Raw genomic sequence first — 27,124 nt, forward strand, 5'->3', positions numbered from 1 at the left:
ATATTATAGCAAGCTAGAAGTGATCAACCAAACCATATTATCACAGAATCACAGAATCATTAAGGTTGGAAAAGACCTGTAGGATCATCTAGTCCAATCGTCAGCCCAACAATACCGTGTCTCCTAAACCATGTCCTGAAGTGCCACGGCTACATGTTTTTTGAACCCCCCCAGGGACGGTGACTCCCCCACCTCTCTGGGCAGCCTGTGCCAGGGCCTGACCGCTCTGGCAGTGAAGACATTTTCCCTCATATCCAACCTAAACCTCCCCTGACGCAGCCTGAGGCCGTTCCCTCTCGTCCTGTCACTGGTGACTTGAGGGAGAGACCAGCCCCCCCCTCACTCCAGCCCCTCTCAGGCAGCTGCAGAGAGCGAGAAGGTCTCCCCTCAGCCCCCCCTTCTCCAGGCTAAACCCCTCCAGCCCCCTCAGCCGCCCCCCAGCACACTTGTGCTCCAGACCCTGCCCCAGCCCCGCTGCCCTTCTCTGGACACGCTCCAGCCCCTCAAGGCCCTTCTTGTCCCGAGGGGCCCAAACCTGAGCCCAGCATTCGAGGTGGGGCCTCCCCAGGGCCGAGCACAGGGGCCCCATCCCTGCCCGGCTCCTGCTGGCCACGCTATTGCAGATACACAAGAAGCTAGTCTATATCTCTCTTCCTCTTTCAACCAGAATTGACAGCTGTTGTTTAATGTGGACCTTTTGTCCATCAGGAAGCAAAAAAGGATTGAAAAAAATTAACTCTCGCTTTAATTAACTAATCCTTGGTGATTAAACTCCTTGGCGATTTGGCTAAGTATGACATCATCATACTCATGGAATGCCCTTTGTCTACCTTGGGTTGCAAGAGACCATAGTGAATGGTCTGGGGTGAGAACTGCAGCAGAGCCTCAGGGAGCTGTAGGGATGTGCTCACCTCCTAATTTCTACGAGTAGCCCACTGTATCCTGACCAGCACATGCTTGCAAGCAAGTTAAGCATAGCTTCCCTGATGGGATGTGTCATGTTATCATGATCATTATCTTTTGATTCAGGGATGGGTTCATCTGAGCTGCAGTGGGGGAAAAAGTGAGCTGGGGCTGCTGAGACCAACATTGCTGGTCACTCTGAGAGCCAGCTGCAACCTTGCCCCCTCCCACAGCAGACTGTGCTCTTCTCTCAGCTCTCTGGGTACATGGGCTCCTGCCGACTATATGAAGGTTTTTAGCATGCAGATTTTTAGGACAGGTTGGTTGGTAAACCCCTGTCCCAAGCAGTGAGCAAGTTGCTGAACAAGAGTCTGACTATGGCAAAGAGCAGCCCTGAAGGGAAGCAATCTGCAAGGTTAGAAAATACTGTTTCCATTTACCTCCCTACTGACAGGAAACAAAGAAACTGTGCGCTGCTGCCCGTGGTATAATTATGGCCCACCTGGCATGCAGTTTGTTAAGAGGCTCTGATTTGTCTGGTGCTCCTTTAGGGACTTTTTGTGCTCAAAATGTTTCCTCAGACAAGATGGTTAAAAGAGAAAGCCTGGCAGCCAAGACTAATTACACCTATAGAGTCTTCACACTAGGAGGAGGACCTCAAAGCTCCATGAGATAAAAAAGTGCCAGCCAAATATCTACCTAAATTCTGACAGAAAATAAATACAGGCATCAGCTTTAAAAGCTGCACATGGCAGCTCAGGGAGTAGCTCGGCTGTCTAATTCTAACTCAACATTAAATTCAGAGAGTCAACACTCCCTGCTATGCTGGCATGCTATCATGCATCCCTGCTGCAGGCTGTTTGTGTGAGCTGTGGTCAGGGAAGGAGGCGATGGCGTGCAGGCTGGGCTGCAGGTGGCAGAAGGTTAGGGGCTGGGATCTCCTGGTGCAGTAAGGAGTTCTCCAGTGGATCCTCTGCTACTGTAAAGTACTAACTCCAGTGGATTCAGTTTGGCAGCATTTCATGGGAGCCTCCAACTGTTTCACTGGTTTGTGCCATGTGCACTTCACAAGTGCCATTTGGAGCAAGCCCAGAGTTGTTATTCATGTAGAAAGAGCAGTATGCAGCTTCATAAAAATAGCAAACAAATAATAGCAATAAAAAGCATAAGAACAAACCAGGTAAACTTGAATCCAAACATTGTCCAGTACAACAGTTTGATTCACTGTAGAAAGAAAAAAGTGTGTGTGTGTGTGAAACATTAACTTTGCAGCATCAGTAAAATTGCCAGAGGGCGTCACAAGATTAAACACCGATTTATCAGTCATTAAGAACAGTTTTCTCTCCTCATGTTGATATCAAACGTTAAAAGACTGAATATTAAGAAAAAGATATTTTTTCTGTATAGAATGTAACAAGAAAATGCTATATCCACAGAAGTAACAACCCGTACAGCTCATGCAACCCAACAATCCAAAAAGCATGTGAGACTAAGTTTTGAACGGGAAAGATGTCTGTTGACCAGTAGCAGTGATCAAGTCAGAACGGCTCAGGGTCAGATCATGTGCATGGATGAGCTTTTCAGGCAGTGTCGTTAAAATGTCGACACGTAACAGTTTGGGACAATAACATCACTGTCACAAACTTAGGCTCATTTTTGAATGGAAGTGCTTCCATATATTTACCTTTCCTGCTGGACAACTCATCAATTCTCTTGTTTTAAAAAAATTAGATTGCTTTAATGAAGTATAAAAATCTGCTTTCTAAAGAACAGGTTAATAGCATTAACTAACCCTGAGAACTAGAGGGATCTTGTTAATCCACGGGCATGAACAATGCCACTGAGTTCAGTGGACTGCTCATCCACTAACCAGGGGGGAAGGAGGAAGGGTGAAAATAAAGTTCATTAAGCAATATTAGCAGTGCTGGAGCCTTTTACAAAGTAATAATCGAAACACCCAAATTTTAGTTTGAGCATTCAGCTGAACACTGTTCAAATCACTATACCTCTATTAGAGGTTTGAAAGTTTGCTGTTCTGTCTCTTGTGCTACTTTACCTTACAATTGTATTCAACTGCCTCCCCTGCTCATAGCTGGTTCTGACTTCTGTCTTATGTTTCTCCACGCAAAAAAGTGCTTCAAAATTGTCTTTATCTTTCTTATCTATTGGTTCAGTCAGACTCAAAGGGGACATTTCTGGAGACTGTTAATTACTTCCCCAGCTATGTATGATGTCAATTATGGAATGGTATGACCATGTTTCTACTTGACACAGATGAGCATCTTCTTCATAGAATGGAAGGATTTCTTTTCATTCTTGGTTTAAATAAGTGAATATCAAAACTATTTTAAAAATACTTAAGGGAAATTAAAGTCACAATATTTTATCATCAGTTTTACCCAGTGAAAATCTAGTGAGGTTCTGTCACCATTAATAATTGCTCAGGATTTGGGCCATTATTAATGGAAATTAAATTTTCTGCCAGCATTTTGATTTTGTTTAGATCTGGATTAAACTAAGAACAAGGAATTTTTGCAGATTACTTCAGCCTTTCTTTTCTTTAATGGGTGCAATTCCACAGTCCTTTTCCAGGCAAAACTTCTATTGGTAGAATTTAAGTCATTACCCTAATTCCTAAGGGGTAAGTGTGCTCTTATTTAGTAGCATTTTCTCTTTTGTAAATGTTTTTGTATATAATTTCTTATCATTCTGATGTCATTTGCCTCAGTGAACAGATTTGTATGTGGTGTACGTGCACATTTGTGCATGTTTAGCTTTGTAAATCTTTTGTGATGAGTTTTTCCTCGTTGCAACAGAGAACATTAGCTTGAACTTAATCTCAAAAGCAATTAACCACTTTCACACCTTCATCATTGGCTTGGCAGGGAACAGACTACAGTGTTACAGTTAGTGTGCTTTTAAGCAACTCCAGATTATTTCCATATGAAAACCCAGCTGCTCAGCTGCAACCACCCTGGATAGCATTCACTTTTGGGCAGCGAGTTTGTCCAAGGCCTGTGCAAGCTTTTAGTTCCCTCAGAAGCCTTGAACATACAGCGTCAGTGGATTTCCATTTTCTCACAGACCTCGTGCAGGTCTGCCACAATCGTGGCCACTAAATCCCTGGCATTTTCAGTGAGTGTGGTACCTTCCCAGATTAAGAGCAATCACAGTGCTGCCACCTCAGTAGAGGGACAGTTATTGAGTTCAGCGGCAGTCACTGTAACAGGTCCATGTCTGAATAGGAAGTGGGTGATTCATGAGCCCTCGCAAGACCACAAAATATTAGGCTTCTGGAATTTATCAAGCAAATTCACCCCACTCCCCATCTATTGCACTGGCATCGTTAGCACCGGCTCACATGTCGCAGTGCTTTCAGACCCTCATGTTAGTTTTCTCCACATAGTGTTTCAAACACGTGGCAAAGGGAGTCTGTGCCTTGAGTGCCAATCAACAAGTGGGATGGCTTGGCCTGGTGTGGCAGGTGGATGGCGTTACTGCCTCCAAAAGCCTGCCCAGTTCTGCTGCACAGACATCTCAGCTGCCTGTCAATCAGCTCCTGAATCGTGCAGTTTGCAACCTAGCACTTCAGGATAAACTTACCAACGTCAGATTGCACAAATGTGCTGTGCTTTATGAGGCTGCAGTTCAAGAACTATCGGCAAAAAGCTCAGACATCTTTGCGTCAGGGCTGAGGCAAGCAATGACGAGCAATAATTTTGGCACATACTGGTCAGGCAGACCCTGTATAACCGTAATTGGGTAATCTTCTCTTATTTGCATATACAATCACTGGAAACTAGAAAATTTTCTAAAAATACTGCCTACAGAGTGAGAGTCGCATATTATCACTGTGTTCTTCTGACAGGCTTAGTAGGAAAAAACAAGAACTTGTGAAATGCAACCCTGGGTGAGAACTTGCTTATGCATGGAAGCCACACTTACACTTGCCCTGACACTTCAGCATACACAATGTTCCCACAAGGCTTTCACTGAGCTCTGATTTAACAGGGTTACCTGTAGCTGTGGACCTCTGGTTTATTCCCTTGAAGGTCATATCACTGGACTCATCTATTATGATAAATCTGGTGTCATCTTTAGGAAACCTGCTGGATTTTTCTGGGCAAATAGTGATACTGCCCTCTTTAAGCTATTTTTAGGCATCTGACTTCGGTGGTCTGAATTGCCTCCTTTGTTGATAATAGAAAGAGTTTAGGCTCGCTCCTCACTTTGGTCCTCTGGACTACATCTAAATTAGATGCTAATAGTAGGCTAAGGTAGATGGTGTGAGTTCTCTCCTTCCCACCCTAAAGAAATCACTTCCAGAAATATTCATTAGCTTTAAACACATGGCGTCATCCCACTTAAAAATACGGCTTCAGGGCGATAAGATTACCAGGTATAAGCTAAAACTCCTTTGATTCCTCTACTCGCTACACACATTTGGAAGGACAAGGGCACCTCAGATACGTTCATATCCTCTATGCGGCTTTCTTCTGGAAATCAGGAATGTGGCATACACAATGACAAACAATGCCAGGATACTCAGGCCCACCACGATGGGAGCTGCTTTGCTGTTTTTATCAGGAAAACATTCTTCTTCTGAAAGTAAAAAGAGATCAGAGAATGTGTTAGAGCAGAACACCATACTCGTAGACTATAAATCTGTACTGTGGAAAAGTTAGCAAATACAAGCCAGAAGTTCTCAAAACCTTGTTTCCTTTTTTTTTTTTTTTTTTTTCCCCCCTTAGCTATACTTAATCCATTTTTATCAGTGGTGAATCTTATCTCAAGAAAGCATTACTTGCCCCTTTCGAAATAATTATACGCTTCACTGAAGAATTACTCTGCTCTTTCATGTCCGCAGTAATTGTCTTACCATCAAGATCAGTACATACACAGCAGGAGGCTTTCTGGCTGATAGCAGGTGTGGTGCATCACACTACAAAGTGCAAGTCTGAAAATAAAGAGCAAGACACATGCTGCCTGGACAAAACCTGCCCCTATGTGACATCTAATTGCTTCTGCCCAGTAAAAAGTATCAGGCCAGAGAAGGGAGCCCATAGTCCAGCACATCATTAGCACAGCAAGGATCCTAGCTAAGTCGGTGTTTCCTAAGAAAAATAAAATTCTAATTGTCCTCTGTGTTTAATACAGAATATTTGTGGATAATTGTGGCTAACTCGGAACATCAAGAGATTGGGAAGGCAGAAGCCTTGCACTTGGTCCAGGGAATTGCTTTAGCAGTGCCATTGTAATTTTATTGTACATGTGATGATATCAGAAAAGGTTTTGACACAAATAATGTGTTTTAAGAACCATCCAAAGATATATTCACTCCAACCATATGTCTTAGCTACAGAGGGGGCAAATCCTGACTTCTTCAGCCAGTCCCTACCCAAATGAGTATTCAAGTAATCTTCTGATTAAATGAAAACTCGTTACTTAAAAATTAACTTCCAGATTGGGGTAAATTGGTGGCTTTCCTATGGAGAGACTGTGCCATCTGGGCCACTGACATAAACGGGATATTTACCCAAGTAACAATGGCAGGCTCAGTCTCCAAGTCGCAATACAGCATGTGTAGCCCTGGGAATGAAGGGAAGGTCTGGGAATTATCACTAATGTGTTATCCCAGAACTGGATCAGACCTACATCTTCCATCTGATCTTTAGGAATGTTCTTTCCTTGGGCACCAGGGAAAGAAGGACCTCTAGCGTGATGCTCTGAGTAGCATGTGAGTAGCAAACTATCCTCTAAGTAGGGTAGCTTGATCAGCTTAATACCAAACTATATCACAACTCAGCAGTGAATCCAGTTTATACCCAAGGTTTAAGAGAGATCCAACAGCCTCCACCTCTTTCAGTCCCTGTGACTATTCCAAGGCAGGTTTCAACAGCACTCTGAGACAAAGGCCTCTGCTGTTATTGTCTCATTCTGATGGCCATGCTGGCACAGACTGTGGCCGAGCTTGAGATTTTACGCCAACAGTGGGCAGATAGCCCAGGGAGCCTGTGGAGTGCATGACATGCCACAGCTCCAGAGCCTCCATGCAGCTCTCCCCAAAATCTCATCCTTTTCTCCTCTGATCGAGATGGTCGTTTCATGTGATGCAATGCTACAATCCCAAAGGCATCAGCATTCTACTAGATGCTGGCTTTTAAAAGCTTTGTCTGGTTAATGTAACCTGACGTTAAGGAAGTGGGCTGAAAAGTATTTGCATTTGAGTACTGCAAAAGCCAGAGATGTTTGAATTGGCCATTTTGCTTTTCAAAACATCAGGCTATGAACGCTAGGAATTGTTTCTGGTATACGGATGCGCAGTTCAGAAGATGCTTTCGCAGCTTTCCAGGCAGGCCAAGCTATTGATGGAACGCTGCTGCAGTCTGTACAAAATTGTAAGGAACTTGAAACCAATGATCATTACTGTTTTCATTTTCTTCCTCTTTTAAAGATAAGCAAATCAGGAGCAAGAGAAGTGAAACTACCAGTCCCAAGAAACCTGAGGGGAGGAGGCTGGTGATGCATACAGTCATTCCTTCACTGGGGATTTTATCTTTCAAAATCTGCATACACAGCAGAGGTACATAACACTTTCATAACTATTTCATGGCCTCTGGGGAATTATTTCAGAGGTGGCACCTGCTTTCTCAGCCTTTTGATTAAGAACAAAACTAATTAATTAATTTTGCATATAGTATTGATTAGCAGCAATTAGCCTGACCTTGGCAGGGGAGAGAGAGAGAGTCTTTCTAAGATATGGCTCTGCTAGAGGTGAGGCCGTACCAAAAGCCATATCCGAACTCATTCATTGTACAACTTCAAATGGGAATCTGGGGACTAGAGTTGTTCTAGCTTGGTTTTATCCTACGAAGAAACCTTCATGAGGATGAGAGCATAGATTGGATTCTCAGCGTGGCTTTTAAGAAAAGTATGTAAAAAAAAGTTCATGTCTTAAAAAAGCCCCAGATGTTATTTCCCATTACATCCCTTCTAGGGTAAGAAAGGCAGGCAAAACATTGAGCTAACAGAAGAAGAATAATCAGTCAAACAGCGCCAAACTGAGTCAAAGAGAGATCTAAAGTAAAAAGAATACAGGGGCAAGAGTTTGTAAGCATTCAGAAAGTGGAATGTCAGAAGAAAGGAATGTTTTATTAGTGCATGTGAAGGGCTGGAGAGCTGATAAGCTTATCAGTCCACCTGATTTCTTTTACGGAAACAGCCTGAGGGGAAGTCAGCGAAATGTGAAGATGTACAATTTGAAAGAGACCACAGGGTACCATCTAGTCCACCTCTCTACCTTTTGTGGGATCTTCCATGCATCTCATAAGAAGTAAGGCAATAGTGAAAGTGTCTATACTGTGGGACACGGGAGTTTCCTGGTGCACTCAGCAGTCCTGGACCCCACACCCTGGCCAGGTCCTGGCTGCATCACTGGACAAGAAACAAAGATGACAACATCTCATTTCCCTGTGGAAGGAACCACAGGTGTGGGTGTAGGGAAGAAGTTGTGATGAGCCTCAATACATTCTCCCAATGTGGGCGATCCAGGGACCAGGGGAATCAATACTGGTCTGTCTCTCTCTTTTACTAAGCTATATGGTTGCCTCTTTGTGGCTGTACTCAAGAAAAGACAAATTGCTGAGATGAGCATCACATTTAATTCTGAAACTAGGAAGCATGCCAGTTGTGCTTCTCCTCAGGAATGCCTTTCATCATGTCTAGACACAGCTGCTCTGAAAGCATCACCCTGCATTCACAAATATCCGTTATTAGTTGGCAGTTTTGCTGCTGCAGCTGTGGGACATCATGAGTGTCAAAAGCCTTTCAAAATAGCTAAAATCTGACTATATCAAGAACAGTAACCTTGAATGGAACTGTACATATTAGGGGTTTGAGCAATGCAGTGGTGGTGAACACGCCGCTGCTTGCGCTGGGAGAAAATGGGTGAAGAATAAAATGGTGGCTGTAGAGCTGAACATTTTTAATGAGAAGGTGAAACAGAAGGTACTGAAGGTAGGAGGGAAAGACACTTTTCCATCTCCCATAGATTGTAGCACTGTGTTGAAAACGACTCAGAGAACGGTGATGATACAGCAGCAGACAGGTTATGTTATTTGGGAGCTGTTACAAAGCTGTGACTGTGCTATAGGTGTAAAAGGATCACCACATGTGTATGGTTGTAATCTAGTGGAAGGAGATACCTCAGGCTACCAGAATGCTGGCATGTAGATCTCAGAAGGGTGGGAAAAGTATCCTTTCTACTTACCTTTTCCAAACTGGTTACCGACAATATCAAATGCCTGCAGCTGCATATTAACAAAGAGTAGCTGGAAGTTCCTCTCCAAGCCAAAGGTTTGCTTGCTGGCACACTTAAAGGAATTCCCCAGCTTTGTTGTAAACAGCTTCTCATGTATGACTGCATAGTAAAGCATACCTGGAGGCCACAAAGAGAGAGACAAATGAGAAACCATACTGACTCTGTTGGAACCAACACCTTTCTGAGATAAAACAGAGGATTCCCAGTGCTTTGGCAAAGCAGCAGTCACAGATGTGACTAAAGCATGGACATTTTCCCCATCATGTATCAGTGGTATTTCTTCTGTGTTTAAATGAGTGCTTTAATAGCAATGGGCAACTCAGCTGAGCTTGGGTCTGAAAAAGAGGCTAGCTTCAGATGCTTCTTCAAATCACATTTTTAACAATCTGAGCCTGCAAGAAGGGGGTTAGGATTCTCGCAGGAACAGACAACTATCTTAGGTCACCAGCACAGACAAAACAGAGATACCATCTCTAGCATGGGAAATTTGACATATTTACTCTGTATTGCTTTATGATTTAAATATGTTTTTAAACATATTTCAGTGTCACAGTACTTTACAGAAAATATGGCTCAAGTTCAAGGCATAAAAAGATCATGTAACCTGGGCATATCCTCGATGCATATCTTCTTTTGAAAGCAGATATACCAGTTTAAGACAAAATAATCCACATCACCAACTCTGTATCACTGTATCTCAACCACATCTGCCAACATACCCCGGTCCTCTTCAGTCAAAATCAGTACACCAGTGTGCACTAATATAGTTAATTCAGTAATTTTTATCTTAGAAAAAGATACAGGCTTGCTCACTGCAAAAGCACTGCTGGTGGGCTTCTGAACCGATGACATCCGGCAGAGAGGCAGTAACAACTGGCCAGGGAGAACGTCGTCTCTTGCCAGCACCAATGTGGAGGACTCAAAGTATACTTGAGGATTTTAAAACTTATGATTAAGCTGATTAGTTTGTATTTGTTGCAGTTGGCACTTAGCAATACACAGGAAAACTCTGGTCATTTACACTGAGAACATCCCTAGCAGACATGTCTTCTGGATCAGCTTTTCCTTTACTTTAATTGCCATAGATCAGAATAGGCTCCACTTGAGTTAATGAAAGCGCTCATCAGTGAGAAGAAAAATGAGGACACACCTGGTCAAGCCCCTGATTTGTTTTTCTTCTCTCAGGGACAAAAGTAAGCCCAAATACTTATGAGTAACAAGCAGAGAAGTAACATAATGTAGCTGTTAACCTGTCACAGATTTGATATATTAGGAAGAATTTGTACAAAAATTAATCTCAAAGAAAATCTGAAGTGATGGCTCAGAATTTTTCTGTCTGACCTAAGTGAAGGTCTCTTAGCATTTCTTGTGAGGGAGCATCTGGGGCAGCTCCTGACTGTTCAAACGGTGAGAAGCAGGGCTATATAAGAAAAAGGAAATCTGGTCACTGGAGAAGAGCACAGACAAGGTCTAGGATTTCAGGATCATTTTAAAAACCTCAGCCTGGGTCCAGTTCTTTGGCAAACCAACATGTCAGATGCGCTTCCTCTCCATATCTGGATCCAGCTCTGCGTTTCTGTGATCCAGATACCGTATTCATTTAGTTTGCGTATTGGATTGGAAAGATGCATGCAACTGAACCGGAGTCACAGGATTTCTGAGTGTTTGCAGATAAAAACTTTGAGGACTGTTTTGTATCTTAAATTTAGAAGTAATCTATTCTGAAAGAGCAAGGAAAGTTTTTGAGGGCAAAAGGAAAATTGAACAATCCTGATGAAACTGCAGCCTGATCCTTCTCTTCCATTTTTGTGCCACAAGATTTAAGTGAATGACATGTTGAAAGCCTGATGGACTTAATTTGCAAAATTCAGCCTATCCCACACCCAGAACAGTTTGGTATGAAATGAAGACACTGTTAAATCACTGACCTTCAGAAGATAACTGTAATCTGGTCTCAATTTGACTGACATAGTACATTGGAGCTTGCTGCAAAAGAAGATATATCTTTAGTCGCAATGCACCCTCATCTTCGTGAAAAAATAGTTCACCACAGCAGAATGGTCACAAAGACTTTCCCAAAGAAGCACATTTTAAAGCATCACCTTCAAGACCCAAGAACCAACCAGCTTGGATGTATTGCTTTTTCTTTTCCAAACCAGTCCATCTAATAGGTAAGACACTGGTGTAATGCAGCAATCTCAGCCACATCACCAGGTCTGCTCAGCTGCGAAACTGGACCGTGCAGGTGTGATTTTGCACACGCTGCTCAAGCTAGACATTTGGGTTATTCTTGTGGTAACCAAAACTAGGAGGGAGTTAAGCAAATATTATACGTTGCACAAATTAACAGGCATGTGATAAGGCTGTTTATTTTTTGTTCACCTGTTCTGCTTTCACTGACAGTCTCTACAGCGCTCTCACGAGAAATCCTATACTGAATTAATCCATGCTGTCCTGCAGTCTGATGGCTTGCAGGACCTAAGCCGACACCTTTAGGAGTACTCAGGACTCTTGGCATTGCAGTGCACTTTATGCAGAGATGCCCTTCACGTGAGCAAACTGCAGAAAGCAGCCGTGCTGCTGTGTGCATTGTTGTTTTGAACTGAGAGAGGTCAGCAACAAGCTGAGAGCCAGGAGCTCATCTCATGCTAGTACTGCTCATTTTCTACTTTGTCTGCCAACAGCAGTCACTACAGATGAGGAAACAGCAACCTGGATGTGTCTGTGTAGGGGAGAAACAACTGTTCCTTCCACCCTGCAGACAGCAGCAGTGCTGGCTGGCTTTTTTTTTCCTTATGCCTACTCACATGGAAAGCACCTGGTACAACAGCACAGAGCAGTTTCCAACTGACTGTTCTGCCTGCATGTGCCCTAAAACCCTGGTGCAACCTGAACACTGTCCTCCCCAGGACTAAGCAAGAGCCAACCCTGGGAGATTTTCCCTGCTGGCAGTGTTGGAGTATAATCTGAGCACTACTACTAATTTTAATTCCAGCTCTGAGCTCACAGGGACTGGTGAGCGCAGCTGGTGCAACAACGGCAGCAGACATGAATGTCTCCTGTGCACCCAGTTTTAACATTATGGAGTTTAAAAGCTGGTAGGATGGACTGGGAAAGTTTAAGAAGGAAATACACCAGAGAAGAGGTTCTCAGCATTATTCCTACTTAAAGACATAAAGAGGTCAAGTATTACCTTTTTTTTTTTTTTGGCGTCAGCACTATGTTCTGTTTGGCCACAGTTAATAACTCGGCTTGGGGAAACCACCTGCTCCTACTTCACGTCTTCTGGATTGGTTACAAAACTTCATTTTTTCAAGTTCTTTGCAAAAAGCAGCTGGCAGTGGTGAGTACTGAGCCAGCCACTCACCTCCCACTAACCCACACCAGCACCACAGCCCCAGGGCCAGATCCAGCTCCTCTTCCACCAGTGAAAATCAGAAGTGCTCTCACTTGAGCACCCCGGTTCAAAGCAGTTAGAGAGGCTGTGGGGGCCAAACAAATTAAAAAAAAAAAAAAAGGCAAAATGATCTCTTATTAACTTGAATTTCAAAGACATTTAGGCCAAGCCCTGCTATGCTCTTGAGGCTTATCTTTAAGTGAAAGGCAGATTGTCTAATGCTGTGCCAATAACCACCTTTTTCAGGGCAAGACAGGTCAAGTACCTCCTGAAGGTTCACAACGCTCTCCTTAGCACTGCTGCAAGCTGGGGTCTTCATGGGTACTTGAATCACCAGACTTTTTCTGAAGATCCTTGTAACACAGAAAATGCTCCCCTTGTTGTAGGAAGCATAGATTTAAAGCAAACACTTATGGTCTGAACTGATCCTTTGTTTTAAAACAGCTCCTTGATTTTTTACCTCACTTTTCCTCTGTAGCTTTTAGAAAACTTTCTGCCATTAACTAAAATCAAGATGATTATTAATGGAAATCTTTTCTCTGCTCAAGTATTAATGACTCAGGTGTCGTATAATTCGCTGTTGCCTCTTGGACTTTCTGTGGAAGTGACTGATTAACCGTTTGCACTTAATTGTCACTAATTTGAGCTTGGAACCAGGCTGTAAGATTGACATTTTGGCTTGATAGCCCTTATTAGCTATCAGATAAACAGTACTACATACTACCTCCCAAAATGTGTCAGCCTTGTAAATGTCTGAGGAAGCAAGAGGATGGCTGCAATCAGCAATTTTCTCACATGGTTGTAATAGCAGCAGCACTCTTGGTAGCTTATGTTACAGCCTCATCCACATACCGTGCGGTCCCTGTAGAGAACAGGGTAACAATAGACACAATGTCAAAAAGAAAGCTCATTTTCCCACTGTTTAAGCAGGGCTTTTCTCTTGCACAAGTTTCTGTGTGTACTTACAAGTTTCCCTGGTGGGTGTATTTTAAGGGCACTTAACTACAATTCTGTTGTTGTAGTTCACTTGTTTGGAATCTTCCACTCAGAAATTAGATTAAATTAGGTCTCTTCAGCTGTGAATGGGCTGTGGCTCCTGGGCTCTCACAGCTGCAAAGGCTGCCCTTTGGATTTAACAACCACAGCTAGCTTTTGGCTGGACAGTTGTGATACTGGGCATTTATGGGAAGCAAACGCCTAACCTCACCCGCATTCAGGTCGTCCCTGAGAGGATGCCATTTCATAAGAGCAACCTGATAGTGTGAGTCAGAACTCCCAGCACACCCTCCCCACCCCCATTCCTGTGCAGGGACGCCAGGCCCAAACCCATTCCCTCTGTCCTGCCCCAGTGCAAACAGCAGAGCTGGCCTTCCCTCCCACTGGATTTTTACCTACGTAAAAATGAGAGCAGATCTTGTTTGGAGCTATTTCTAGCCTTTGTGTTGCTTTAGACTGGTAGCTTTATGACTGTTCTCTAGCACTTTGTATCAAAGGATGGCAAGGCACTGTACTTACCCTTCATTGCACATACGAACCTTTTCAAATTCAAAGTTCAAACAGACAAGATCTGATTTGGCATTGAAGTTATCCCTGGTCTGTGCAGGGGGTTGGACCAGGTGCCCTCCAAAGGTCTTTTGCAACCTGAAGTAATCCATAGATCTATGATTCTAGCCTCTTGGGAAGGACAGGAGTGATAATGCCTTATATACAGGTGGAAAACTAGCATAGAGATGGATGAAATGCCTTTTCCCACAGCACAAGCTGGATCAAAGGCAGCCTGAATTCCAGCACTCCAATCCTAAACACTCCTTCCCTCTAAATGCAACAATTACCTTTACAAAGTTGAAGTTTATAAACCCTCCACCAAAAGTTATGTTCAGCTCAGACTGCACCATCCCACAGCTGCCAGATGTCTGTGTCGCATTGGGGTTGACAGCCAGGTACTCCATCCGCTTCTGTGGAGAGAAGAGACGTTGCAGGGCTGCTGATGACGAGGAAGGAAAAACTTAATAAGAAACACACAGAGATTTATAGCTGCCTTTTTTTTTCCAGACAAGCTGTGTGTGGCTGAAGGAACAGAACAGTGGCGGCCCAATTGCTGGTTGCCAGGGTCGTTCCCCAGTCGTAAACCAGCACTAACACTGGCTGACACAGCACTGAGCTGTTCCAGTGCATTAAGCTAGCAGAAAATAATCATTTTCTGCTCATTCAGTGAACTGATATGATTCAGAGCTGTGGCACAGAAAAGGCCTTAGACTGGGGGCAAACCTCTTATTTTTATCATACAAGCTAACTTCTGAAAATTGCTTTGAAAGAAGAAGAATAAATTCCAGCTAATGAAGAAACAGTTGTTACAAAGCTCAGCCTTGTAGTGTTTCCACCTCACCTTCTGTGTGTTTTGAGCCATCAGTTGCAAACCCATGACCATTTTGATGCAGGTCCTGTTCCCACTGGAAATGGCGTATGTGCCAGTGGGGATGGGAGAAGGCTGTGGTGCAAGAGTGGGTCTCACTGTCATCGTAGTAGATGGGACAGTTGTTTGGGTCCCGGGACGAATGGTTGTTGTGTTGGTCACGGCTGTAGCTGTTGGACTTTTAGGCACTGTTGTTTGATTTCCTGACCCTGTGGTGGGCTTTGCAGTTTGCATGGAGGTCGCTGTAGTAGTTATGGCAGCAGCTGTCGTTTGTGTGTTTGGCATTGTATGCTTTACAGTTGTGTTTGTGGTTGCTTTCATTTCTGTGCTCACATGTGTTCTGCCTTGCCTGGTTGAGGACATGGGCTGTACAGTTGCGTTCTTCACTGCAGCTGTAAGTGTTTCCGTTGCCTGGGTTGTAGCCTTACCAGCTTCAGTTGTGTTGTCTGCTGATGTCGTGGATACCACCATGGGAGATTTCTGGCTGGTCACTTGTATGGTGGTCGCTCCTGCCTGCGCTGTCGTGTGATGGTCTGGTGCACTTGTTACCTGACGCTGGTCTGTTGCCTGCACAGTTGTTCTGTGGCTTGTGGGTGTTGTTTGAGGAGAGCCCGTGCTGTTAAAATGAGCTATGGTGCCTTGGTGGGGTGAAGAATGATAAAGGGAAAGCGGCTGAGCAGAAGTAGCCCTATAGTGGAAGGATGTGGTTTCTGGAGACAGTTTGACCCCCAGGGCCACATCAGCAAAGCAGGAGGAAAATGCTGCAAAGAAACCAATAAGTCAGTAGTCTAGAAACCTTTACATTTAACATTTCTGTTGATACCCACAACATTACTGCACTGATTTGGTTATCAGACGGGTGACATGATCTTACTCTTCATTTGGCTCCAGTCATGATAGGAGAGTGAAGGTAGACATGCTGTAGGACTGTCTATAACTTTTCACCACTCCCCCAGTCTTCACACCTCTGAACATGCCCATTGCAGTGGAAGCACATTGGCTCCCAGCTCCCCACACGCTGCATTTACTGCTGAAGAAGCCAGAGGATGCCAGAGGCGTGAGCAGGCCTTGCACAATCCCCAGGCAGCACAAGAATTCCCTTGCAGGCAGTAGCACAGCAAGATTTGCTAAAGGCGAATTATCAAGGTCTAAGAAAGATGAAGTGGGTACAACAGGCAAAGGGGTGGTTGGTTACTTAGAAACAAAGCATGGGGAGAGGGAACATTTTTGTGTGTGTGAAGGAAGTGAGGCAGCGTAATGGTCTTACAGTGATTCACAATAGGCTGGGAAACCCTTCTGGGAGACAGGGAAATTCCAGATATTTGTTTATGGCTTTGTGGTAGCCATGCCAGCTTGAACCCTGAAGTTTTCCCTTCTGGGAGGTACCCAAGGGGATGCTCCAAACAAGGTAAGACCAGCCACTTAGCAATGGGCTTTCAGCAATAAGAAACAAATTTCAGGGTACCGCAGCCAGGGGCTTTATGGACCACATCTAAAAATAGTCACAGCACCAAAATTTTGCTTCCGTATTATAACATTTACAGAAACATGTCCCTTGCAGAACTGAAACGAAAATATCTGGCTCCTAAATGTAAATAACAAAGTGAAGAAAGACTGGGACAAGTACATTGTAGAATAGACAATGGTCACAACTCTTCTGCATGAGTCTTTGATTCTGAGTATGCAGCAAGACTCTGTAAAGACACGGTCAAGCTAAAAGAAATCATAAATCACTGGCATATATGAATTCCTTGATGGGCATGAAGCTTCAGGTGTAGTTAAATGCTTTACTGCCTACATTAGCTGGAGGACAGGGGTGAATTCTCCAGTTTGGAGACAGAAGGGACCCAAAAGTCCAGGGCAGCTCATATTTCTAGCTATACAGCTCCACAGAGGACACCGCAACACATTGGCTGAGAAGGTTATTGTATGCTGTTCTTTTCTGAAGAAGTTTCTCATTAATGTGTTTCAAAGCTTTGTGGCAGGCAGGTTGCTGAGATTTGGATGTTTGGATCGATTAAGGCTAGAGGCACATTCAGCATGGAAATAGCAGAAAGCTCACAAGCTCACCTTCCTTTCATTTATTTATTTTCACTCAGCATGAACAGAGCTCTGCAACAATAGCTGAATTCAGAAAATCTCACCATTTTAGGGTACATATAGACTACATCAGAACAATAAAACCTACTGGCTTTTAAATCAAATTCAAGATCAAAACGAAAGAAATGAGAACAGATGTATAGGTCTGAACTGACGCTCCAATTTCCCCTTAAAATGGCTATGCTAGTGAAGAGCATAAGTGTAGATGTATACTCCATATTCCTAAAATTGCTTGGGTTTTACCTCTGCGCTGTACAGAATATACTTGACTGCCAGTGTAGCTGTTATCATCAAAGAAGTGCAACTTGATACAATTGAAAAGCCACAAAAATGACAGGACAGATCCCTCTGATTGTGAATTTTATCAGAAGGAACCTAAAAATACCATAATTAATATGATACTTTATTTCGTTTTCTCACTTTCCCCATGCCTTTAGCACACCTGCTGACAGAGCTGAAAAGCAGATAACTTATCTCCTCTGTGTGCCAGCAGAAAATCAGAGCAGTTGCCATATACCAGCTGTAGGTAGCTGCATCTAAGTGCATCATCACCATAAAAACAGAAAAGAAGTAGTTGCAATTTTCACTCTTTTTTCCCCTATAAGATTGCAAAACAACCCATATTCAAATTTACACGTCTTAAATAGTCAGTACTTCTAGTTTTTAGTTAACAGATTGGTTTTGATTTCTGACCAGATAACACTTATCTTACAGATGTGGAGAGAAACATTACTTCACTAACATTTAGATGCCATCCATAGCTTTTAAATGAAACTTCATTTCCCGCAAAAGGTAATTTCAACCTATTTTCACTAGTGAAACGTTCAGCCTGACAGAGTCACTGAGGGGTGAAGTCAGAAATGTCTTTGGGGTGTCCCATGCCCCATGCTCAGCAGATGACCTGCCAGATGGCTCCTCCAGCCTCCCATGGCTCTCCCCAGCATTTTGGAGCCTCTGCTGGGGCACAGCCATGCTGCTAAACCTGTTTGGCTCATCTTCTCAAAAGGCATTCGGCCACATAAGCTCGCACGGATGGGCAAGGATTGCTCTCTGGTTGCACCTAATGGTCTTGGCTCTTCTTGGGTGGCTGTTGGAGGTAGCTCAGTAGCGAAGGGGCAGGTGGGCACTTGGGATGCCTAACCTACCCTCTAAGGCCTGAGAGGCATTGCCTCTTGGGGAGCCGGGCACAACTTGGCAAAGGAGCCACTTGCATGGCTCCCCCCACCGCAGCTCTGCTGGCAAAAGGGACCACAGAGCACCAAATTGCAGCTCTGCATCTCCCTGTTAGCCTCTCTTTCTTCTATGAGGCCACCTCAGAACTTCATACAACCAGCATTTTCCTCGAGGGACATGTGCTCCCTGTGGCAATCCCCTCATCTTACCTCAGCATCAAAGTTATGCATTACAAATGCCAAGGGTTGCATTTCTGCCCAGCAAGCCTCCACGCATGCAGCGCTTCAGAACAAATTCGCTGTCCCCAGTCTGGGCCTGGAGACCCTGTTTTCATGCTTTGGTGTCCGGGGAGGTTCAGTCTATGCCAGCAAAGGAACATCGCTGCTCTGCTCCCGGGCACTATGGTGGGAAGCAGTGCACTCGGTGCCATGATCTGGCTGAGCCATTTCTCAGCCTGCCGTCCTGTACTGGGGTGGATGAAAAAAAACCTCCTGCTGGGGATTTTTTTCACCTTCTCATCTAACCACACACTCATGCTGCTCGGCAGCCCGGCAGGTTTGTTCTGCTTTACACTGCCCAGAAGAAATGCTCCTGTTTAGCAGACTGATTTTTCTGTGGACACAAAAACCTGACCCAGCTCCTACAGTCACTGAAAGCACTCTCACTGACTCCGGCTGCTTTGGTTTGAGTCCTTGAGGGACTGGAAGAGTGCCAAGATTTTCTGAGCAGTTTTAGTACTGTCATAGTTTCCCTCAAGCACAGGAGCAGTTGCTTAAACCTCCAACCCAACAGACTTTATCCCTTAAACTTTAATTACATTTAATTCCCTATCTGCTTACAAAGACTTGACTTTGTGGCATTAATAAAACACAACACATTACTAAAGGAATGATCAAAAATGGATAAGGAACTGAAGAAACGAGTTCTTCCTGGTCAGAAAGATCCTTCCTGACCACTGAGTTATTAGTGTTATTTCTCTCAGTCTGATCCTGCTCTCCTTTCGTGTACATGTTTTTGAGGCTACTTCAGCAGGCTCTGGGCTGTTTCCCTGCTCACTGCGCTGCCGCAGCAGAGCTAGGACAGAGACGAGGATTATTACCTGTGTGATCCCTGTGTGCCAATGGCAAAACACGCCACAGAAATCCAGCACCCCACCAGCAAGCGCAAACCTTTAGCCATTACACAGATTAAATCATGCTCTGTCCTTCTTCACCAGGCAGATTTTGTACTGCTGCAGGTGTTGAGGGATGACTTACCATGCTGGGGCATGTCCCTGACCAGGCTAGCTCTCCAGATTTTCACAGAGCAGCATTAAGGCTTGAACGGTGACTTTGATCTGGTCTGTTGTTGAGCAAAGCCCCAGTCTGCCTCCGCCTTCCCCAAGTCCCCCACCTCACCCTTGCTTTCCTGATCACGCTCTGCATCTCGCAACACAAATGACTCCAGCAACACTTCTTTAGTTTTTCTTCTGCTTGTCTCACCGAAAACCCTCAGTCAGTTCTGCTGGTCTGGGAAGTATTTTTAAGAAAAGCAAGCCCAAAGAAGCCTGCCTCTAACACTATTTTGAGCTGACTCCACCACACAGTCAGAGCTTGTGTCACCACAGAGTGCAAGGGAAAACACACAGGAAAACATCAGACTAAGTCTATACCAGCTGCAATTAGATGTAGTTATAGCTATTTCTTAGCAGTGGGACTTTATTAAAAGCATCCTTAGTCCTAGCAACAAAACTGTTTCAAGTTTTCAGTCTGCTAGGTGCTGTTCAGACTGCAAAGAAACAAAACCAGTGTAGTGTATCTTATCTTTCTGGTAGAAATGATGGAAGATGTTACTCACCACAGGAGAAGGTTAGCAAGACAAACTGCCGTGCGCTCCTCCCCATGGCCAGCACAGCTGCAGGTTTGGGAGATGCTGCTTCTCACCATGGAGTGGGTGGCAAGGAAACGAAGGTTTCCTGGGGACTGAAAAGTTTCACTTGATGCAGGGAGTGCTCAGTCACATGGCTGGAAAGGGGGTGGAGAGAGGGGGAGACCGATGCTTCTCATCTGTAAACTACCACAGAAGGAAATAAATGATGGTCAGGAAAGAAAGTGAAAACAGAAAGGACTGCAGGGTAACTATATCTCACTGTGCAGGTGAGACCTGGGGCTCTGCAAGGCCATGTAAAGCTTCATGCTCCTTTCACCAGTCCTGGTAACTCAGTGCAGACTGCAGCTATACCCCAGTGGAGGGTTAAGATCTGTAAATCAGTACTTTCCCCTGTGTTCTTTAAAAAAGTACTTTCTTTGGGGCCAAACTCTTATGTTAAGACACAGAAGAGAGAGGTGTTATCTTGAACCACCTCTGCAGAGCACCTGCTAAAAGTGAGACAGGGCTGAGCAAAGCCCCAACCAGGGTCTGGTCCCAGTAGGGGACAGTCACCAGCCTTTGTTGGCTGGTTCAGTCCTGCTCCAAGGACTGAGTTTCTTCAAGGTGGATCAGCCAGGGTGGCCACCATTAGTGTTGTGTCCAAACACACTCCTCAGCAAATAGCAACGACCCACCTCTGTTCCATGAAGTGCATCCTGCAAACAATGCCAAGCTGGGACAGGATCTGCACGGGCAGGTCCCAACACGCATAGCCACGTGCCAGAGATCTGCAGCAGAAGAGCATTACGCCTGCTCATGTGTGCGGCTGGATTTCCAGCCCTGGGCCCTTGCCATGGAGCCTGCTTGGTGTGGGGGGAACAAAGCAAGCCCCACACCTGGGGTCTCGGGTAGTCCTTGTTCTTCTTTTTCTCATACCAATATTGAAGTGCAGTAACATGATAAGGCCAATGACTTGAAAACCCAAGTGAGGAGAGGTTTGCCTCCAGAACTATGGATACCAGCTGAAATGAGTTCAAATTTATTTTGCTCTCTGTATTTGCGTTGTGTTTCTACGTTCTGATTTTTACCTCCTTGCCCTTCTACATGATCCACAACATGCATTTGGGTCAATTGGCACTCCCTAATAAACCACTGGTAGCCAAAGGTATGCAGGTATCTTGGGGATAACTATAATAAAGTTATCCTACAACTTCCTTGCCTTATGGCTGCAGCACTGGCATATGCCACTCTGCATTGTCTGTGTGAACCTCTGCACTCTCCCATGAGTCCCTGGGATTTGAGAACATGACTAAGGGAGATGGGTAAAGGAAAAAACCCACTTTGTGCTTTTTCTGACACGTGTGTGGGACAAATAAAGTTATACTGGACAGATGTGTGGATTTTTTTCAGCTCTGCTGATGTGCCTTTACTGATAATCATTTATTTCAAATAAAAGAAAGCTTATTTGACTGGTTACTTCATATAGAGACATCAACCACAATTTTCTGTACTAGTTATAATTTTTATAAATTTCAAACAAAGTGTGGTTCTACACAGGTCAGAATGGCCTAATTACAGGAAGTTCACTTGCACACTTTTTTCTTGTAATAAATTCATACATTCTGTCTTGACTGGAAAAAAAGGACAGGTAATTCTGCACCCTTTCCCTGTCTGATTATCTCTCATCAGCCACAATATACAAATACATCATTATCAACACCATGGAAAATATGTAAGAAAAACAAACTGTACCAATTCTCAGCTGGGGAGAGGGAATCTTAGCAGCTAATTCAGCTCCAGCTGCAAGAAGAAATACACAATTTGGCTCTTTTTTATCCTTATATATTTCTAAACATATATATTTGAAGTCAGGCTTTAAGTATTTCTGAAAAGGAAGCGCATGGCCTTTCTCATACCCAATCCTTTTTGAAATCTCAGAGTCTAAGAAAATTATTGATAATAAAATGGCTTTTCATCACATACACAACCAGAATATAAGACACACTCACAGCTTTGTTGTCACTGGCAAGAAAAGCCAGCGTTCAGTCGTGGTTTGGCCGCAGCCCTTTGTGATCCAGACAACAACCATTGGTCTGATTCTCCACCCAGTGGGGTGGAGAAAAGGAGAGGATCAGGCCTCATTACATTTTGGCCTGGTTTACTAGAAAAGCAAGACTTACATATCATGGCAACTGCCCATCTATCTGTTTGCCATTACCACCAGTAAGGAAGGATTCTGTTGCCCAACTACACCCGACTGAGCAGAGGGCAGATTTTTGAGGATGTGAAGTTTCTGCAAATTTCACAGAAGCCGGCAGCAGAGCAGAGGGAGGAGATCCAAGTCAAAACCTCAGACTGGGTTCTGGGAGACCAGAGGGCAGGCCTCACTAGTCCAGACCCAGAGAGAAGAGCCAGGCAGCTGGCACGGATTCGCTGGTCAAGCAGCGAGGGCACAATGCTCAACCACGAGTGCTGCTACAGCACAGGTTTACCTTGGATCTGCTACAACCAAAACTTAGTGGCAACCGTTACTTTTAAATGACTCTCTGGACACTATGTCATCTCCAAACAACACTGAAATGAAATCCATATTTGAAAACTATGATTTTTGTGTCAATCTACCTGAAAATGATGGTGTCAAAGACCTACATACAGTATAAGGATACCTTAATGTATGCATTTGTCTTGCTGGACGTTACCAAATCTTATTCTAGACTGTACAAGGAAAGTCATTCCCTTATTTATCACCTTGCTTGATGGAAATACACTAATTAAAAGACTATCCTGCCTACTATCAATAAAAAAAAAGGTCATCAAACCCTATTTTGTCTCATCAGCAAAGCCAGAAGGTTACTTGTTGGATGCTCTCAGACGTGTCAGCAGCCTGACCTGTCGCTGAACTTCATTCTTTAAAAAAGCAAATGCAGCAGTGTGGCACTGTCTCACTTCAATTTGCACCACAGGCATCAACCAGGCAAAGGGCCCCAGTTACTCCCCAGCAGCAGCTGCAATGGCTGCAGTATGGTCCCAGTCTGGAACGTGCAGACAGGAACAGGCAGCTGCCTTTGGCTCACCAGCACTGCAGGAAGGTTAAAGACCCAGCTAATGGTTGTGGGGTCCCTGCACAGGTTCAGTAGTGTCTGAGGATAGCTGTGACACAGCCAGCTCCCAAAGACTGCTGAGACCAAAGTGCTGTGCCACAGCTGCACACAGCCATGGGGCAGTGAGTTACTTGCCATCCTCAGGACATTCATGGTGCAGGAGTGACTCAAACTTTGGTCCAACAGAATAAAACGTGACCTTTTTTTAAAAAAAGTATTGTTTACAAAAGTAAAGTAGGGAGGAGAAATGTTATAATTCAGCCCATACCTTTGCGGTTGTCATGATGAGATGGTGAGCTGGGAGAGAGGACACACCTCTGCAGCAATCCTCTTCCCTGCTCCAGCTCTAGACTGCCCCACAGGATGCCACCACTGATACTCATGGAGGGCACAGCAGGACATATGCAGTTGAATGCTCTACTCTCCCCTGGAGGGTCCTCAATTTTTGCATATGTGCTAAAATTTAGCATCAGAACTGAACACGTGGGACACACAGCTCCCATTTTACAGGAAGATATCAAAGCACCGGGGGATATAGGACTAGCACGCTGTCACTGCACACAGCAGAGGTAGGAAATGGACTGGCAACACCTGACTTTCCATCTTCCGTTCAAACCGTTACTTCCCACTGTCATTTCGCCATTAGAACGAGATTCCTCCAGAGAAACTCCAAAGTGCAGGTTTGCATCTTTCCAACTGTCAGCAATGTCACAAATCCTGGTTTTGGCAGTTTCATATACCCAGGGGAACCCTTCTCCATCTTCCTCTCACACATACACAAGCTTCCTATATTTATTGATGTGCAATCAAAGCTCCCTACCCCTTTCCTCTCCTGTGCTAAGTGCAGGGGTAGACAGAAGCACTGTTATCAGGCTGTGCAAAAGTTTCTGAAAGTAATACAGAAACCAAAATGAGCTCATTTTAGGGAGATGATAAAATAATTGCACTGCAAGAAAACATCACTGCATATTTCCTTAGGGGACTGAAAGGAATCAATGCTTCCCTCAAGATGCTTATAACTACAGTCAACTAACAGGATTCATGTTCCTGAGAGCCTGTGTGTCATTTTTAAGGTAAACAACCAGCACAAACCAGACAAACTCTTATCTCTGTAGGACAAAATTCGCTTCCAAAAATGTACAGAACTCTCAGGTGCTTTAGTCATGAATGGAAAATGCCAGAAATCACAGTTTAGATACTGAGGGTTAGAACCACCATAGGAATTAACCACCACATGGGACTTCACCACCACAGTGGAACTCATAATTAACCAATAAGCCTTCATAGGCAAACAAAATCTGAATAAGCCTTTACCTACTCCAAGGATTTTTCTTGAATGGGACTATCTACCTGCTTCACAGCTATCCTGACTCACACACTAAGATATTTGCAATGCCAGCCTTCACTGAGACACAAAGGAGAACATTTGGCTCCCTGCAAAGACGATAACAGAAATGATACGCACTCCTACTATTTTGCTCAGAGGCTCAATTACTAAAGAGTGTTTTAGGTTTGCTTCATCTCCATTTTCAGTGCTTTTGTCCCCTTTTTTATTTACATCGAGCACCACTAGTTTCAGGGTTAAACAAACAATCCCTAATAGTGAAAGCCAATCTCTCACTCTTGAGCTTCTAGGTGATTTTTACCAGGCTGATCTTTGCCTGTTTGCAACCCTTAGTCAATACTTATCTTTACTAAAGTACTAGCAGCTTTTGTGGGACCTAAGACCCAATTTCCATCAAAATGCCTTCATGCCTTAACAGCTGCTCTAAATGAGCTAATGGCTTATACAGGAATAACAACATCTGTAATCTCTTTATATTATACAGTATATCCTTATGTGGCAGAGATTTGGTACAGTCCTTGAATCAAATGTCCTGGAAAAAAAGTACTTAACAACAACACTTTACCCACTCATTGGAGCATCTAATGCTCACTGCCTATTTGCAATGCTTAAGTATATTCCAAATGGGGGATGAAATGTACCTACTCCATAGCCCAGCACACAAAGAAAGCATGCAGTCTACTCCAAAATGACATTAAATGGCATTCAACTGAATTCTCGGCACCAAATGCAAAGGACTGTGATCCAGCAGCCACAGGCTGCAAGGGGGCAGACTTATATCGTAAAAAGAGTTCAAAATGTTCTTTGTCACAGTAGCTGTCACACGTCTTTTCTTCCCTGCTAAGTCCTGCACCTCCACCTCATTGCCAGGAGTTGCCATCTGCACCATCCCAACATATGCTATATGCAGCAGGTCATTCACTGTGCCCTTGCAAAAGCAGTCACATTGTTGCTGTTCAAAGCCTCTCTGAGAGTCCACGTCAGAAGCTTCCTTTCCACAGGCACCCTAAAATGGGATGTTTTTGGTGTTGACCATCAGCAAAAAGGTCACATTTGCGATGTATCAGCTGGAATTAAGGAGGACGGGGAAGGCACAGCCAGAGGCAAGCAAATGGAAGAACCTCCAGGTTACCCCATGGTAGAGCAAGAACTCCTAACTGTGCATGTGTCCCTCTGCAGTAACTTGGTGTTCAAGCGAAGTTGCCGAAAGGTGCGTGCATAGTAACTCCACAGCTCTGCTGTTGACCTAATTTAGGCCACATCTTCTGAAACAGTTTGATAATCAATGCAAGAAGCATTTTTCTCCTGTAATACTGAAGGTGAGTTTCGATGCTTTCTGGATGTTTAATTCTCCTTTCAAGTTTGTTTTTCCCAGCTTGACAGGTGGACAGCACAGTTCTCATCTGTTCATGCTGATAAAGTTTTAATGAATTATAAACCTCAGAGCTTGTGAGAAAGGCAACTTTGATCCAGCGTCCACCCAAAATAAACAGAGAGATGGGTGCCGGTCCTGCTGTTCAGCTGCCAGCCCTCTGTTCTGCTGGGAAGCTTTTGGCCACCTCGCTGTCCTTGGTGTCTGACTCTACTGAGGCTGTGCTGCAGGAATCGTTGTACATGTCTGAAAAGGAGGACATGGACATTGTCACTACAACACATCTAAACGACTTCCCTTCTACAGTCCTGAGGTTCACTGTTAAAAGCCTGAAATAAAATAAAAAATAAATAATCACAATTCTACTGCTCTCCTAATTCCTTCACTAAAGGCAAGGGAGGCTTTTTTGGTATGTAACCAACTGTAATGTGTGTGGCTTTATTTTTCTTTTGAAGCATTAGACATGCCAAAGAAATGAGAGTCTTAGGCACTGAGGGAATTGACCTGCTGTGGAGGTGAAGGAGCAGCAATTACCAAACTCCCTTTAAACCACAGCAAAGAATCCTGGTTAACTTTCAAAAAGGGTTTTCTCAACTTTTACAAACTGATGAATAAAAAGGCAAAAGAAGCCAGTAATTCAGAATGAAACGCTGGTCCCTCTCTATCACAGGTACCCAGGGAATGGCTGTGCCAGCTTTTGCTTTCTTCTGTTACCAGAAGAAAAACAGGACACTTGGTAGCTTATATTTAAGGATGGGCAAAAATGAATCTAAAATTTTAAACCTTGGATCTGCAGAGTTGCTGAGATTCCGCTTTTCCAGTCCTACCTGTCTGGGTGTTAGGTCAGAACCAAAGCTGAAGAAAGGATGACTTTTAGTGCTGACTTGGCTGAAATCTCACCAGAGCAGCCCTTACTCCAGCAGTAGAGGAAGGAGCCAGCAGTGAAATACGATGAGAGCAGTAATGGTTCATGAGATTTTAATCTTTTCAAACCTAGACCAGAGCCACAGGCCTGATGCTGATCTAAATCCAAACGGTACCTGCGTCAGGATGAAAGCTATCCTGCAGTAACAACACACCTTACCATATGACACACTTGGGCTAGCTGTGAAGTAGCCAGCCTGGGTACTGGCAGCCACAGGAGTTTGGTGG

At 44.1% G+C, this 27,124-nt stretch overlaps 2 protein-coding genes across 9 annotated transcripts in view; both read right to left on the minus strand.

The window, feature by feature from the left end:
• Positions 1 to 391: 391 nt before the first annotated feature.
• LAMP3 (lysosomal associated membrane protein 3) lies at positions 392 to 19,575 on the minus strand. Its single transcript, XM_064455888.1, has 6 exons — positions 19,563 to 19,575; positions 15,007 to 15,794; positions 14,453 to 14,575; positions 11,152 to 11,209; positions 9,173 to 9,340; positions 392 to 5,505 (listed from the first exon to the last, which is right to left on the minus strand). The coding sequence occupies exons 1-6, from the start codon at positions 19,573 to 19,575 to the stop codon at positions 5,366 to 5,368; spliced, it is 1,290 nt and encodes a 429-aa protein (XP_064311958.1). The 3' UTR covers positions 392 to 5,365.
• Positions 19,576 to 21,548: 1,973 nt separating this feature from the next.
• Positions 21,549 to 27,124, minus strand: part of MCF2L2 (MCF.2 cell line derived transforming sequence-like 2) — a 194,232-nt gene continuing 188,656 nt past the window's right edge. For all 8 annotated transcript variants that reach the window (XM_064458078.1, XM_064458077.1, XM_064458081.1 and 5 more), the window contains one exon: positions 21,549 to 26,218. In XM_064458078.1, coding sequence (XP_064314148.1) covers positions 26,118 to 26,218 — 101 coding nt within the window. In that variant the 3' untranslated portion in view covers positions 21,549 to 26,117. The remainder of the gene's footprint in view (positions 26,219 to 27,124) is intronic.

Source organism: Phalacrocorax carbo, chromosome 7 (genome assembly GCF_963921805.1).
Source record: "Phalacrocorax carbo chromosome 7, bPhaCar2.1, whole genome shotgun sequence".
NCBI classification, from domain to species: Eukaryota; Metazoa; Chordata; class Aves; order Suliformes; family Phalacrocoracidae; genus Phalacrocorax; species Phalacrocorax carbo.